The sequence below is a fragment of the Morone saxatilis genome, unplaced genomic scaffold, assembly GCF_004916995.1.
Source record: "Morone saxatilis isolate NCDOM2014 unplaced genomic scaffold, NCSU_SB_2.0 Contig12, whole genome shotgun sequence".
In the NCBI taxonomy this organism is placed as follows: domain Eukaryota; kingdom Metazoa; phylum Chordata; class Actinopteri; family Moronidae; genus Morone; species Morone saxatilis.
This window is the reverse complement of record NW_023339674.1, coordinates 20146070-20163300: the sequence shown is the minus strand read 5'-3', so window position 1 is coordinate 20163300 and position 17231 is coordinate 20146070. Positions and strand designations below refer to the sequence as shown.

The window sequence follows — 17231 nt, the reverse complement described above, 5'->3', positions numbered from 1 at the left end:
ACACACACACAGATACACACACAGCTGAGGGATAATGAACAGCAGGGGGAGTTTTAGGTTTCACAACTTTAAAGACTTCATTCTTTTATTTCTTGTACCAGCCTCTTCGCTGGAGGCGCTGGCAACACCAGGGATGTCAGCCACTAAGCATGGTAACATGTGTGAGAGGAAATAGCGGAGATATAGACAGAATGGGTGTTGGAAGGATTGAAGAAAGACTGGATAGTAGTTGGATGTGGACAGTTGTGTGGTAAGAGCTGCAGCGATCTGATGCGACTAGCCTGAAAAGGTCTACAGTAGCGATAACATGATCTTTGCAATGAGCTATGACTGTAGTGCTGCTTATGTTTAAATGACAAAGGCGGAGGGAGAAACACAATAGATAGGAAATCAGAGGAGAGACTTGTGTATAGTGTGTGTACGTTTGTGCGTTTTTTGGTAAGGGGGCTCTTACCTTCTGTAGAGGACAAGTGGAACGACTTGGAGCGAACAAGCGGACAGGTCACCCTGCGCTTTAGGCTCATATCATCATAGGAGGAGAAGCATCTGACAACAAAAACCATATTCACATTTGTAAAGTGCTGTTTACATTGTCACTGCTCCAGCTTCCTGTAGCTTCCTTGGCGGGGCAAGAGTGACAACATTAAGCCAGCAGATAACAAGTGAAGTAAGGAAGTGGTCCAATTTTGTTCTATTCAAAAGCAGCGCCATAAAACCGGGTGTAGGGGGCTCGTAATGACAGATGGTAGAACAATTATCTTATAAATAACTCAGTGAATTAAAAAGTGCATGTGACTAACCTCTTGGGGCTGGGGTAGTGGTTGCTCTTGGGAAGGACAGCAGCGTTGGTGTTGGGGCTGGGAGAGGAGCTGCGGCAGCACTGCAGACACAGCAGGAGACCCAGACACAGACACAGAACCAGAGAAACCACCAGGTAGCTCTGACGGTCAGATACCTGCACAGAAAAAGCCGAACAACTTAAGTCTCAAAAACACATACATTTAAAACATGACAGTTTTGAATCCAGTACATATTAATGTCTTTCCCCACATTAAGATGACAAAGTCTGAATTAACTATTACATTTCTTAGTAGCAGGTTGTGCATTTTATACTGTGCCCTAAATTGAGAAACCTCAGAAACAGTAATGTGGTACTTTTTGCTTGAGCTTGAGTTACACATTTGCCACAATTAGTAGAATTTGTCAATGTTCTTCCGGCTATCATATTTTCTGTATCTCCCTGTTCAAATTCACAAATGTGCTGCGCAGACTCATTGTCATATGATCTGTTCAGTTTCCTTGTTGCTGAAATCCTTATGCATTCCAAGCAGACAACTTAACACGTTTGTGGCTCTGGTTTGTGTTAGGCATGGGTAGTTCAGCAGAAAAAAGGGAAAGTCTGTTTGACGAATAGTGCTGTCCTCCAAACAACCACTGTGGTGTTAACAGATCCACACTATCCACCAGGAACACCCTGCATACAGATTATTTCCCCCAGAGGTCGCTAAACTCAACACTGTGCACATATTAGCTTTGTTGCATAGTGTGTTACTCAGCTCTCATAAGGAATACAACAAACAGACATTATTTCTGAACTGGTTGAAAAATAGTAGTGAACCTCCAATCATCCATACAATCAATGATAGAGATACTGTATGTTACCTCTCTCTGCAGCTGGCTCACTGTGACGGTCAGATTGAGCATCAGTTTAGTGACGTTCTCCAGCTGGCTCTGTAGGACCTGGATGGAATCTGTCTGCTTCTGGTCCTGAAATGCACCAGTGTGTCAATACAATCAGACAACAATCGGACAAACACACAGAACTATTTTTTGTATTCATGCCTAAACTTGTCTTGCTCCGGTTGCCTTCATGTAAACAGACCTGCTCCTCAGCACTGCGGGAGGTGTTCTGCAGTTTGATGATGGTCTTATTGAACGCTCTTTGCATTTCTTCCATCTGTTTACGGTATCTGAGCAACACAAATGCAAAAATTACAACCTATACAGTGTAAGTGTTTTTTATTCATGACCTGGTCGTTTCAATCTAAAAAGCAATCAAAAAACAAACTTGAAAGAAGTGCTAGCTAGTCATTACTCTAGTGGTTTACCTCTGGCTGAGCTCCTCCAGGTATCTGCTGGACAGACTCATGTTCATCTCCAGGGCTTTGATCCTGTTGTTCAGCCTCATGAACACACTCTCCTTCTGGCTGGAGCCGTGCACCCCTCCCCCGTTTAATAACACGCCGTTCATTGCCCCGCCGTTATAATCACCTCCATTCTGCAGCTCTGCATAAAAGTCAGTAGCTGTCCGGTGGACATTCCCATTCCCGTTGGTGCTTAACAGGTCCTCGTCCACGGTGTCCTCCACCCGATGGGGCTCTCCAGTCTGAGTGAGAGAGTCCCCCTGCTCCCCGTGACTCTGAGAAGCCTGGACACTGTGTCTCTGTGAGTCCCCACTGTCTGCACCTGACTTTACCGTGTCTGTGTTAGTGTCTGTCAGTGGGAGAGGTGATGGCAGCTCAGTGGGAGGGGGGATATGGTCATCGGGTCTTGATGCAGTGGGAAGAGGCTGAACGGGCTGCTCCTTGACAGAGGGAACCACAACAGTAAGAGAGGCTGTCTCAGAGGCTACAGGCTGTGGGGCAGAGCTGTCAGTAAGAATAGGGGTGGCACTGCTGGCCTGTTGCGTCTCTGGGATAGAGGCGGCTTGTAGGGGGGGAGTGGGGATGGGGTCCAAGGCTGCATCTTTAATGGGAGGAAGCTTCTCTTCGTGGGTGGGGGTAGGCCATGTCAGGGAGCTATGCAAGTCTGAGAAACTGTGAGAGGGTATGGTGGCGGTTCTACTAGGCTCTAGAAGGATGTTGAGCTCTGGAGTGTGTGTGTCAGGGGTGAGAGTGTTGGGATGCGTGGTGTGTGCCTCACCCAGGATTTTGCCCTCATTTTGGGCCTTAACAGGCACCTCAGGCTCTGGACTTTTTTCTGTGACGGTGAGGGCTTCTTTGAGAGGTGTGGGAACAGGGGCGGGGATTGAGGGAGGTGTATGTGTGAGGGAAGGGGTGTTTGTATCAGTTTGAGTCTGTGTGTGAAGCTGCCTCCGCCTGATGCTGCGGAGTCTTTCCTTAGCCAGCCTGGCGGAGCACCAGCGATGGAGCAGCTCTGGCAGGGTGGCCATGCAGGACAGAGACAGGGAGGAGAAGGAGGAGAAGGGACAGTATGTCTGGTTCTCCCAGTGGTTCCTGTCTGCCTCCCTCCTCGTCTCCTCCTCTCTCTTCTCTTCCTCTCCCTCCTCCTCCATCAGGGTGACAGTAGACTGTCTGGGCTCTTCGTCGTCGTCCTCCTCCTCTTCTACCAGAGTGACAATCTGTCTGTCGTCATGGGAGTCGGGTGGTGAGGGGGAAGGTGTGGAAGGCTCACTGGAGACACTAGAGTCTTCCTGGGTTTCAGGGTGTTCTGGCTCTACAGGCTCCAGTCTGGAAAGACACAGATACAAATTTATAAGCCTATTAACAGAACTTGTGATTTTTTGGAGGGTTATAGCAGAAAAGTGATCTAACAACACACAAATGTAGTTGTATTCTAACTCATACTTGACATATTTCATCAATTTGAATTTAATAATGGTTTAATGGTTTTAATAATGGTCATTATTGGTCTTTAACTGGTCTTACACTGCAGAGTCAAGAGGTGGGTCAGCTGGTTTAGGTGCAACTTCTGTGCTCCCCTTCTTTTCAACCACCTCTGCTGTTGTATTACCTGGCATTTAGATAAAAACACAAAAATTAGCAAACTCTTCCTTAAAATCAGAGCAGGACTTCGATAACACGTGGTTACTGTTTAAAATTGCCAAACCCCATGTGGCTTTAGGAGCACAGAACAGTAGAACAGAGAGCCTCTTTGCTGCTCAGTGTGGCAGGCAGGCCCATGTTTGGGAAAGTCAGAAATACTGAGAACCAGTCTAGTCCAGTTAGAACCGATTTCTCCCCCACAATCTCTCCTCCCTGCTTACTCCGCGGGTGTAAATGGAAATCCGTTTACCGTTTATCTGTAACTTTTTAGTTTTTCTCCTCGGACAACAAATGGAAGGACGACTCTGTAGATTCCCATTTAAATATATATATATAAAAAAAACTTTTATGGCAGTTATATTAATAAAAAAATACAACTGTGTTTTAGTGTTCTCATTTGATTTGCAAATCTCTACTACAACAAAATGATTTAGGGGAGAGCAACTTTGCAACAACTGAGAAGTATATCTATATAGAAATATAAGAGCATAAACAAAATATAAAAACTAGGTGGAATCTGTGTGTTAGGCGGAGTTTTCTCTTTTCAGCCACAGGGGAAAATTCATATAAATTCATATTGAATCAACTCTCTGTGGGGTAAACGGGGTGAGGAACAATTTTGGCGTCATAGGCCCCCCTCATTCCTAATTCATCTACACTTCTCTGCCAAGAAGTAAAACACAGATAGTTATGCTGAAATGCTGCTGGAAAACTCCTGCCAAAAGCCACAAAAAACATCTGGCTCCCTCAGAATATATAGACATGAGCATTCAAGGCTATGCATATGCTTGCACTTCAGAGGAGGAAATAATGTGACCTAGTTTTAGAAGCAGTTAATCTAAACAATATGTGGGAAGACAGGCAGGCTGGCAGTTCGAGAGTAAGGGAGAAAAGGGGCAGAGTGTGAGCAGAGAGCAGGAAAAGAGGGACAGTATAGTAGTTTTCTCTGCAAATGTAATTTGTAAAACTGTGAACATGTGAATAAGCGTGATTCCATTGACTAGTGATCTATAATATTCTCAAAAAAGGTACGTATGTAGTTAATGAAAAGAACGCGTATGTAATGACATCAAAACTGGATGAATGACTCATGCTAAACAAACAGTTTTTTTAATGAGAGCTAATCGGAAAAAAAGATTGATGGTTTTATATGGATAAACCAGTTATGCTTCATAATGCCCTGAAGGTGTGGCTGCTTGAAGAGAATACAAGCAAATGTGAAGGACTTACGTTTCAAATAAAAGATAACATGCACAGAGGCTTGGTCAGTAACGTAATAATGATGGATTTGTTTCGTCTCAAACTTTAAGTAGAAGCAGCAGAAGTTACTGTGTGTCAAGCATCTGTGAAATCTACAGTCTTGGAAAAGGGTTGCTGATCGGCAGGATTACAGTACTCTTTCCATTTCACTTCACGCAGAAGAGACCTTAAAAATACATTGTTTACTTAACTCAGCATGAGGCAATTTCCCCTACAAACTATAGTTCAGGAATGCTGCATATATTTCAGTTTACAAAGGATAAAATAAGAAAAGGAGGAACTTGGTGCAAAGCTGATAACTAAAGCAAATATTAAGTGAAAAACTAATGTTCGTACCAATGAAACTAACAACTCAGTAAAGAAAAGAAATTGGGTTAAATGCAGCATCCAAAAAACACAGCTCTTGAGTCACAGACCACAGTGGTATTGATCTTCCCACATTAGGATGAGAGGAGAGGATGTAGGTGGAAAATCAGAAGTGTTTTACTTCTGTGGACATGAAAGGTGAAACAGAATTGGAAAAAAGGAGGAGGAAGCAGTAAGTACATGAGGGATGAGTACCTCCTGTTGCTGTTCCACCCTCCAGCTCTGGTTTGCCACCCAGCACATTAGCAGCAATGTTGTTTACCATGTTTAGGATGGCATCTAAAAGGAAAAGAAAAAAACACACACTACAGTTATTTTGAAAGGCATGAGGTTTCCGGTAAATAAGTAGACAGACAGCAGCTTGCAGCCAAACACATATCAATGAAACCACAGGCTTTGGCTTCTGGTTTTTCCCTGACTCTACTCTGACGCTGTTATTCTCACCAGCTTCATTATTTCCCTTATTTTACTTTTCTGTCTTGAACTTTTCCAACTTTTCCTTCAGGCTTTCCTTCAGCCCCCATTGTTCAGTTACCCTCCTAGTCTGCCCATCTAAATAAAAAATAAAAAAACTGCTGTTCCCCTCTGCTGTTTTTCATGGTTTTATGGTTTGAGCCCTGAACATGTGTGTGCAGTATTTGTGTGTGCACCATTCCTCCCTTTGCTAAATCAGGAGACACAGGGGCATGTGTGTGTGTGTGGTTTAAAAAGCCTAGTGCAAGCTGCAACATTTCGGAAACCCAAACAGTCTATATCTATGTGTATGTGTTAAGGTGTGTTATGTGTAGGTTAAGATACTGAGGGAGTTTCCTTGTATAGTGGTCAGTATTTTCTTTTACATAAACACTATCAGATTCACCAAACCATTTTAGTTAACATTTTAGGATTTAAAATCCCCAAACTACACTCTGCCACCACAAACTTCAACAGAATGAGGAAGCACTCACTACTTGGGCTTATGAAAGTAAAAGTCTTGAAACGTACCTGCTTCTAACACTTCACAATCCTGAGTGATGTGTTACTGTGTTTATGTCTTAATTATGCTTTATTCCGTTATCCAAGTATAATAATGTAAACAGAAAACACACAATGGATCTAATCTTCTGCTGATAACATATCATATTGCCATAGCTTATTTGCTTTCAATTAATCTCTGTTAATGTAGCCGTATATGCATGTACATACTGGTTGCTGAGCCAAGCAGGTTTTTAGAGGCCTTGTCCTCTGATGGTTGGTAGCCGGGTGGATAGTCTGTAGAAAAGGACATACTGCAGGTTATATTTAGCAAAATACATACAATAAATAAAATGTAATCACATTCAAGAGTAAACAAATATTATTTTATAGGATAAAATATCACAAAACGCTGCCAGAATTGCAGAGCTGATGAAGGAAACTCAGCCACAAAAGGTCAGCTGATGTTAATAGTTAACTCCAGCCCAAGGTACTAGGTTGAAGAGCAAGAATGTAATATGACTCTCTTCTTAGGGTCCTTTGTTTGTCTAATTTGCATGCATGTATTGTTCTACCATGTGAGGCAGCTTAAAATGATGTTCATGTTAATATGTGCATTCATCTTCGTTAGTTACAAATTGTAAATTTGCAACTGATGTTGAAAAAGAGGTTAGGACAATGCCTTTTAACAATTCCCATTCAAAGACATTACAGAAAACCATCTTACCATAGTCTTCATCCAAGTACTCCAGTCTCTCTGAAGGGTACTGGGAATCTGCTATCTCCTCATACTCCTCCACCATACTGGTACCAAACACCCTACACAAAACACACATACATACTGTGTTACACAAACAAACCCACCTACAGAACAGGACAAGGGTTGTTATTACTACACAGAAGGCGGAGATGGTTTCGAAAAAGGGTCAGCTTTCCATAGCTGGAGATAAGATGTCTGTGTACGAGACATGGCTTGAACTTTGGAGTTCATATGTACAGGTGAAACACATGCATTAGTAATCTCAATGACGACATTCTGGATTTGATGACTGCGTACGGCAAACAACCACTAAGAGAGGTAGAGAGTAAGAGGGCAAAAGATCAACATTTCTTGTATAATCTAATCAGAGACTGACTTCCCAAAATACAGCATAGTGCCTGTAGTTATGATACAGTATCACATGAGCTGAGACACTGGAGTTAATATTCAGGATAAAAAAAACATTTGTGTATAGTACATTTGATTGAAATGTCATTAAATACTGGATTGAATAAAGCAGTGTGTGGTTTTAAGTAAAGAGAAATCCAATTTCCTCTTTTCTACCAGTGTTTCAATTACTTTAAGAAGAAAGGCCAGTAACCTTGTGTATAGAGCAGTGTGTAAGATCTTCACCTTTGTATTATTAAATGCTAATTTAGATTCAGCAAATTTAAAAAAGAGAGGCCTTTGGAGAAAAAAGGTATTTGGGAAGAGCTCATTTCTATCTTACCTGATGAGACTGAGGGGACAGAAGTGTTCTGATCCAAAGTGGGAGAGGAGTTCAACCTGCAGGGAAAATGGACAACCCGTTAAACTGGAAATATCATCCACAACAGTGCCAATACCAATAATGTATGTGCACCCACTCCATAAACCCACAATACCACCACGTGAAAATATTAATAAATTCCCAAGCGTTGACAATATGGTTTGTGTGAATGTTCTACTTGTTTAATATCTTCCACATGCATTAAAGATGAAACTGTGCCAAAGCTCACCAATTAAAGTGTATGACAACATTACAAGAGTGCATTTTACAGCACATCACAACCTCAGAGAGAGAAGAGTGCTAACCTTTATGTACTTGATGAACATCTGATGCGAGAGGAAGACAGGAGAAGGACAGGAGGAGAGAGAAATAAAACAAGAGAAAGAAATCAGTGAGGACTGATTCAAGCTACAAGCAAGTCAGGCATTTGCTTACAATCTGGCTCTGTCTTAAGACAAACACATTGCTGGTATACGCTGGATCGTTGTTCTGTAACAGTCCACAGGCAAAATACTATAAAGAGGCTTCTAACGAGCAGCCAGAAAGAATAGCATAAGCAAGAGAGAGAGAGACAGACAGATAGGCTGACAAGCTCAGCACAGAAACATCAGAGCAAGACATAACATTTTTTAGCTGAGTGTTAACCAAAGCAGATAATCCTGAAACTAGACAAAAGTCAGTTTATATAATAAAAACAATCATTTCATAACAGAGCACATGAATCACAGTAAGCTCCCACACTTAACACCCACAGTCACAACATAAAAGGGATAATCATCCAAGCAACTCTGCACAGTGAATATTTAGTGAGAAACATTGAGGGTAGAAGTGTGAAGAGAGAGACAGTTCAGAAAAGCACAGATACTTTAACATCAACACTACAATTAATGTACGGTAGTCTAGTACTGTCCTATGAACAATAGCATTTCTGGAAACTGAACGGGCTCAGCAATAACTGAAGCTTAGAACTTAAAAAGACAAGACTTAGACATAATTCATTTTCACTAAAAGCAGTTTTTGTGTTCAGTCAGTCAGAATGGAGCGCACATTTTCATGACAACACACACTCAGCAACAGGGAGGATATGTGTGCAACTGAACCAAAACAGAAATGGATGTCAATCAAATCAAATAACCTTCCTGTTTTATTTATGCTACAATTTAAAGATAGTGCAGGAAGCTTTTAAGTGGTTATGACAGTCTCAATTTAATAGTGGTGCCTCTATGTGAAACAAACCAGACCATCAGTGAGGAGATAGTTATTCTAAATGCCTGGCACCGGGTTGGATTCGGTCAGATTTAATCAATGAAATGAGGTGGTGGAAACACTGCCACAGGGGCCGCCAGAATCAACAAAAACTAAGAAAACACTGTTTCTTATAGGGGGCTTTAAGCCACACTATTTTCCTGTTTGCTTGTCAGTTTATTTCTCCTCCTCACGCCATCAAAAAGATGTGCATTTAGTGCTAAAAAATAAAAATAAAATGTAAAGTCTAAAGTTTAAATGAATCTTAGTGGGAACAACTGTAAGTCATTTGAGCAGAAGGCAAACAATTGTAATCCTTAACGTTGCACACTGATGATTTAAATTCCAGGCTGTCAGCAGCATTTGGCCCAGACAACAACAGACTTGGGCCAACTTGCCCGATGATTTGTGACAAACAAAATTCAAATATAATTTACCCGATACAGTAATGTGTATCTGCCCTTTAGTTTTTACAAGTGAAACTCTGTCATGAACACACACACACCCTCACAGTCCTTCACAGAGTCACATTTATTCATCCAGTCAAGGGAGGGGGTTACAGGCAGCGCTGACGGCATTGCTAACTTACCATGAAGTCATAAGAGGGTCCCCTGAGCTTAAAATACAGCTTTAGCCTATGTGTATGAATGCATCTGTATATTTATCAACTAGGAACTGTAATATACTACTAAGGATGAATACATGAATTGTTTATCCTTCCTCGCCTTGAGAAATAAGTGGACTATTATAGCAGGATGAAGGAAAAAGCAGTACCTTCACATATTTAGCATAAAGCTGTTCATCTAGTGGGAAGCTCTGGACAATGCGCTCATCACGGGCATGGAAAGTACCCAGCTTTACCCACTTGTTGGTAGGATATCTGTAGACAGAACAAGGGAAAGGTAAGATACCCGTGTGTGAGGGCTACAATACTTCAAAGACAAGGCTGGGCACAAATGCCACTGTACTCCATGTGACTGGATGTTTGTCTTTACATGCCAACGGGTGGAGTTGTGGTGTGAGATGACGCTGGAAATAAATCTGGATGGTGAAATCCAAAACAAAAGGAAACACCAGCTCAAACACCAGCTCAGGCAGCATTTTAACCAGTCCTGGTCCTTGTGTGGTTTTATATGGTACTAGTTGAGGAGGTGGTGAACTTGTGCCAGCCAGTTTGATGATCTCTTAACATGAGTGATCCCTAAAAATTGGACTGGAGGCCTGCACATACTGCGACATAGCCCAATTCAATACAGCCAACTTGAACAATAATCAAAGTGAGTATACCTGTCACTGATGGAGACTAAAAAGTCTTTAGGTGTTGATGAAAAGAGCTCAAAGTTAGCAATGTCCAGCTGCTTGACTTGAATAGGCTCACAGAGCTCTATCACAAACCTGAAGAGAGATAAACAGAGAATGTTTTTTTTTTTAAATAATAAACTCATGCAATGTATTATCTAAAACCATGGTCTGTTACAAACTGTGTACCAGCACTGTGTATTGTTGCACTCACCAGATTTTGTTGCTGCAGGGATTTAACATGTAAAGGTCCATGTTTTCCCTTAGAATAGCTGAAGTGCTCTGAAAAGGAGACAGAAGAATGAAAGTGAGTGAATTAGCATCCATCATCATCATCATCACAAGTTTCTGATTTCATTTAATGACTTATTTTTTGTTTAATATAAGACTAAACATCCGTCCAAAGTCAAATGCTTATCTTAAATGAAAGACATTTTAAAGCAGGTTTTATCCATCTGCTGATGCAACATGACATCTATATCCTTAGCTGTGTGAGTGTATGTGTTGGTGTGTAGGCAACAGGGGTGATGTGTGTTTAACCTTGGCCTCATTGTTGGCAGAGAGAATCTTGGCACCACACTCCACAGAGGCGTAGTTATTCTTGAAGTTTTTCTGGACCTTCTTCACTGGATGGGGGCTGCCGCTGGTTGAGGTATGGAGAGACTGACCTGGACAGAGATGGAGTGTTACATTAGGCCGATTACAGACACTGGAAAAAAGGCGTGTTGCCTGAGAGGAACAAGTATGGAGGTTATGCAACACACATAAACACACGCTCTGCTGACAATTGCACATGTGCACAGGGAGAAAGAGAGAACAGAGAGGGAGATGGTGAGAGAGATAGACAGGAATAGAACATGAGGAAGGAAGCAAAAGAGAAAAGGGGGTAGGGGTAGAGGTGGTAGACAATGGAGGAGAGGCAAGCCTCTGGATGAAAATATACTTACGGGACATTGCACTTAGTTGTTGATCTGATGTCTCTCTTTTCATTTGCGCATACATCTCTAAATGTGTGTTTTTAATAATGTATGCACTTACTTTTCTCCTTCTCCACCTCCATGACTTGTTTCTTCCACTCGTCAAAGGTGGGGATGTCTTCTTTGCTGGGCACTGAGGGATCAGTCTCTCTGGCAGTACTGGCATCTCCTGCCTGAAACACACAGACCCATAGTGACAGTTACCTCACCTAATCTCCTAATATGCTTATATCTTGATATGCAAGAGCACAGGACATTGTAAACTAATTTAACTATTGCTAAACATGACTAACAAGATTAATTATATCCTGGAATCAGTGAGCCACTACATGAATTGCATGCTGTGACCAGCCACTGGCACACACGCATAGTGTTAGAACAATCAAGAGACTCCCATCCACAGTCCATGGTAGTGAGCTACCCCCTGGCCACTAAAGCATTAAGATGCACTAGGCTGTGAATAACATTTTGATGGATTATATAAGCACCCTTTTGGACCTCACGAGAGAGTCTGATCCTAAAAATCCACTAACTCAGACGGCCTCTTATGTAAACACCCCAACAGTTCTGTGAGGAGTCATTACCAGCCACATACAGATTAGTCACCAGATCTTTTCTTCAAAACACATACAATAATATGTACAAATACACAATACACACCACCCCCCTGATAATAAGTTAATTCCCCCGGATACACTCGTCTTTCATGATCCTTCAAACACGAAAATAGTAACTGAAAGCAAATTTGCCACTTGAAACCCTCAAAAGCTGCCCTTTGCTTGAGCAGCTGTGCACACTGAATATGTATAACTTTTGTGGCAAACTAGCCGCAGTTGCGCCAAAAAGTCTGACTAATGTGTGAACAGAGGACTGATCGTACAATAAAAACCACTCTGCTCGAAACAGGAGCGTGGATGTTCTGCGGACCTCCACATCGTTCTGTTGCTTTTACTTATACTTACTTTTAACGCTGCACTGATGCTGGATGTTGTAATTCTGTTTTTAACGTTGTTTCTCTATTGATTTTATAATACTGATACATGTGAGGAATACTTGGGAACCATGAGTTGCTGACCTTCTGTTCTTGGTGGTGTTGGGAAGTGTTGCCCTCCAGGTCCAAATCAGACAACCCATCCTCCAGCTCCTGCTGCTGCTGCTGCTGCTGTTGTTCCTGGTCCACTTGGCCTGGAGTAGTCTCGACCTCTGCTTCGGGACCAGAGCTGTGGCTCTGGTCTGACTGCTGGTCCTCTATGCCAGCCTCATCCACACTACAGCACAGACACAGGGCCAAGGTGGAATTGGAGAGAAGAGAAGGTAATGGAGAGGGGAGGAAAGAAGGGTGGAGAACACAAATAAGTACTCAGCAATATGGGACATATGCAAAACATAAAAAATATATAATTTATTTGAAAGCATTGACAGTCCTTGGTTGTGAGCAGGCAAAACGATGAAAAAAGGAAATAAAAAATAAAAAAGCAGAAGTAAGTGGAGAGCAAGGCCAGCGGTCGACGGTTGCGCACAGCAGAGAGGTGTAGCTTGTGACTTGATTACCTGTCTCTGTGCTTTGATCGGCTTCTGGGGGTTAGAAACTCACCTGAGGAGAGGGCTGCCAAAAGGAGAATTTTCACAGGTTGCCAGTTCGGGGGGAATGACAACACACTGTGAATCAGAGTGCTCAGCAAAGACAAAGTTGTCTACTGGGAGTTCATCTCCTGCACTGGCAACCCGCACTGCACTGAGGGAAAGAAAGGACATGGGGTTTACCACACCTCCATACACTGGGGAGGGTAGAGAGAGGAGGATGGGGTGGGAGAGAGGAGACAAGTAGGGAATGGGGCGAGGAGGAGGAGATAAATGACACCAATAGAGAGAGAGAGAGAGAGAATAGAGAAAGAAATGGTTGGACAAAGGGGATGGAGAGGTCGCTCGCTGGTGGGGCAGTTGATGTGCACGTCTTAAAATGTCCTGATGTCGACAGCCGCTTTGAGAAAGGAGCTGAATGGAAATGTTGGATGTATATATTCTTCTTGAATGTTCGACCCAGGGGATATCCAGACTAATCTTGGTCAAAAGTCCAAAGTTCACACAGTTGATCTTCGACAATGTCCACGAACTTCTTTCCAGAGAACATGAGCAGTTCCATGTAGCTTCATGACACTGGCCACCACTTCCACAATATCCAGGATGTCAGACCAGCTCTCATTTGAGTTTCTCTTTCAGTTTGTGATCAGTCATTAACAGTGGTTCAATTTAAAACAAAATAAAACAACTAATGGGAACAAAAGCAAACCAACAAAAATATCAAAGAAAATGTGCAAGGTCAGGTACGCCAATGGCAGCAAGCACTGGAAAACAATTTTACCTATATCATACCTGGACTGGGTTGAAGTTGGCTTTAACCATTTAACTAGAGAAACATGCATTTTCTTAGCCATCTAATTATAATTTAGTTAGTAAGTTAACCAATGAGATTTCTCTGTGGTTATAACCAACTTCTAATGCCAGAGACCAGATCTCTGGAATAAGGAAATGAAGCTGAGCTTACCCTGTGTGGGTCTGGCCGGCACTCTGTGAGGTAGGTTTGTTTTCAGCTTCATCTTGGGATGTGGCTGGATTTGAGTCCAGGCTGGGTTGTGCAGCAGGAGCGTCACTGAAGATCTCTGCTGGGGTTGGGGCATCTGTGGACACTTGGCCCTGTGCTGGAACTGGTTCTGGAGTGGATGACACAGGGACTTCCTGGTCATGATCCTGGGTGTCAGTCTGCAGGTCCAAATCAGCCTGGGGGTCTGGGTGGGGTTCTGGCTCAGGAGCAATAGGTAGAGTATCTAACTCTGCGTCAGGCTTGGTCTCCTTCGCCTCAGCTTCCCGAAGATTCACAGTCTGGTGAGAGAAAACATTCACATATAAAACCTAATCCATCAGAACCCAAAATGAAAAGTGAACGCCAACTTTTCTTGTGTCTAAATGTCTGCTGAATCCACCAATAGCAATCCTTAGAATATATTCCCATTATTGATATCCATGTATTCAGCCAAGCGTATTATATTTGAACTGAAAGACTTTGAGGCACTCTGAAGCTAAAAGTTTAAAAGCCATAAGTGGAACTTGACTGGAGGCCAACTTTCCCACCCCCCTATTTCCAATCCTGTATAGTAAGTGTGCTGTATGTGATGAAGAAAACAAGTACAAGTTCAAACACTGATTTCTACTCATGCTTCACACCATCTTGGTTGTCCTGCATATTGTAATTTTAATTTGATCAGTATTGCCCAGCCTTAGTTTTGAGTTTTTAACAACTGGTAAATATATGATGTTACCTGTTCTTGGTGTATGTTGTGTGTTGCCAGCTTCTCTAGTGCTTCTCTCTCTGTCTCCAGTCCCATATCGTATGATGTGTGTGTCGTCCATTCTTCCAACACCTAGGGAAAAAAGAAATAAAAAAATTCCACATCATCACACTCCACATTCTTGAAAAGGGACTTTAAATGGTGACCAAGCAGATACAAATATAACTGCCTAGAAATGAAGCACTATCCCAGGACGGCAATTCAAACTCTTTGAAAGACATTATTGATGGATTATGTTTAGTTTAAAAAATGCATTTTTGTGTGAAAATGTAAAACGCAGAAACGCAGAGATCTTTGGATCTCTGGTTGTGTAAAAAAAAAAAAAAAGCCTTTTGTTGACGGACAAAGACTCTGTTATAAAGGCCAAAGACAGACTGCCAGGCCTGTTGAACTGCCCTGGCACGCATGTTTGTTTCTGGATCAGAAACAATGATCCCCTTTCATCTGTTACACATGCATACCAAAACACGTTTCCTCAAATTATTGTTCATTCTTATACTCATGCACACATTACCACACATGCAACTTTGAGGGCCCGTTCATAAGAGCTGAGGGTATCAGATAGTTAACCCAACCCAGCTATGAGCCAGCATCAGTCCGCCTCAGGCAAACTCTTGTTGACTGACTTAAGATGGATTACTCTCCATCCAGCCACTAAAGTGGAGAATTGGGAAAGCTTTGAGTACTCTGAACTCTAATCCCACAGGGCTGGTCCTAACCTATATCACAACCACGTCCATTAGTCATTATATAGAGAAACCTATGTTTTTGACAATGTGTAACTGGGCTGCTTTCTAAGTAACTTTTTACCTGGAAATGGCTCTAATCTTCATGTACTGAACATTGTTTTCACTCTTTGTGACTGATCCTGACACGGTTTCAAATCATACAAGATTATCAGTTGTAAAGTTTAGAGAGATAAAGCGAAACAATTGATATTAGTTATTTTCTTCTTCAATAACGCCTATCTTGGTGGGTTCAGCAAAGAATTATGCACTACCCTCACACTCGCACCATCGACAGGCTTGCCTCTATAATCCATATATTTAGAGCTACTCCTCCTCTCTTCAGGCCTACTACTTTTCACCAGGGGTTAGTGGGTCACTAAAGTGCATGACCCAACACTCACCACTAGTGTTCTGTTAACTCAGCATTAATACATATCACCACAAGCAGCAAATCTAATAATACTGCCCCCATCCTACAGCTGGTCAACAAGATGAACCAGCAGTATTAACCACACTGAATATCCATCCACCTTCTGTCGCATATCTGAGGCCGGTTGGCGGTGGCAGCAGGTTAAGCGTGGTAGTCCAGACTTCCCTCCCAAGCAACGTTTTTGCTTCTGCGACCACAAAAAAAGCCACTGCCCTTCTGGACTCCCAGTACCTGTCTGCTGCTTCAGGACACCCCTGGGCCAACCAAGCCCAAAAGGGCTGAACTGCTGTCCAGACAGAACCTCTCAGCGACTCTTAGTCGCACAGAAGCAACCCTCTGGTCCTCTGGGGGAACTTCAATACAACAGTGCTCAGCTGGGGACTCGTGAGTTTTTCTGAAACCCACCCAACGTCTCTCATCCTCCAAAGATTCCAGCCCCTCTGCAGGAGTTAGGTTCCAGACCCAGTGCTATGCATAGAGATGGGCCCAACTATATCTAGTTGTTACAACTCTGCCTCCCGCACTACCTCTGGTTCCTTTCCCCCCAGAGAGGTCTGCTAGGCCAGGGGTGAGCGAAACCGGATTCCTATCTGCCAGCCGGTCAACAATGCACCCAACCCAAATGCCCATCCCTGTAGTGGTGGGCCCACAGGGCACCATGTAGACTCCATTTAGTTATTTTGGCCTGTGCCCAACTATGGCTCAAGGCCCGGCCACCAGACACTCGCCAGCAAGCTCCCCTTCCGGCTCTGTCTCCGGGAGGGGAACCAGTTTCTTTGTTTTAGGTGAACTGCTACAGCTCCTTTGTGGGTGATTTATGTTGCGGCAATTACAATTAGAAAATACTTTCTAGGTGGCGTGGTAGGGATTTTTCCAACGTTTAGAAGTTGATGGTACTATAATGTTATTTGATATCATTTACCAAAAATATGTGTTCTTTATTACAGTACAATAGTGTATTACAGCTGTTTATTGAAAGCAATGCTTGATGTGACTGACTGATTTTTAAACATGTAAAGACGCAGAACTTAAAACACACCTTGTGTTGCGCGGAGTCCTGCTCCTCCTTTTGGCCATCAGGGTTTTGGTCCCCGGCAGACTGACCTGGGCCAGACAAGCTCTGCTCTGAACAATACACATATTGACTGGGGTACCTGAAACACAAACAAGGAAAATATTGTCAGCACGATGCAGGCTTATTCTGTGGCGCAGTGGCAGAGCGGGTCATCCCCTAATCGGAAGGTTGTTGGTTCGATCCCCGGCTCCTTCTGCCACTCGAAGTAGAACCCCAAATTGCTGTGTATGAATAGG

The 17231-nt window shown here is 42.8% G+C and overlaps 1 protein-coding gene across 3 annotated transcripts in view; it reads right to left on the bottom strand.

Moving 5' to 3' along the window:
- The window catches only part of suco (SUN domain containing ossification factor), a 38719-nt gene that overhangs the window by 4351 nt on the left and 17137 nt on the right, over positions 1-17231 (bottom strand). The window contains exons 2-22 of one of the 3 annotated variants that reach the window (XM_035653847.1): positions 16960-17074; positions 14733-14834; positions 13961-14295; positions 13010-13150; positions 12491-12683; positions 11477-11588; positions 10979-11106; positions 10653-10720; positions 10427-10534; positions 9914-10019; positions 8200-8220; positions 7856-7911; positions 7093-7184; positions 6597-6662; positions 5607-5690; positions 3669-3753; positions 2109-3470; positions 1883-1970; positions 1663-1767; positions 801-955; positions 455-546 (exon numbers count right to left, since the gene is read on the bottom strand). In XM_035653847.1, coding sequence (XP_035509740.1) covers positions 455-546; positions 801-955; positions 1663-1767; positions 1883-1970; positions 2109-3470; positions 3669-3753; positions 5607-5690; positions 6597-6662; positions 7093-7184; positions 7856-7911; positions 8200-8220; positions 9914-10019; positions 10427-10534; positions 10653-10720; positions 10979-11106; positions 11477-11588; positions 12491-12683; positions 13010-13150; positions 13961-14295; positions 14733-14834; positions 16960-17074 — 3614 coding nt within the window. The remainder of the gene's footprint in view (positions 1-454; positions 547-800; positions 956-1662; positions 1768-1882; positions 1971-2108; positions 3471-3668; positions 3754-5606; positions 5691-6596; positions 6663-7092; positions 7185-7855; positions 7912-8199; positions 8221-9913; positions 10020-10426; positions 10535-10652; positions 10721-10978; positions 11107-11476; positions 11589-12490; positions 12684-13009; positions 13151-13960; positions 14296-14732; positions 14835-16959; positions 17075-17231) is intronic. The other 2 variants (XM_035653848.1, XM_035653849.1) reach the window with 2 other exon arrangements.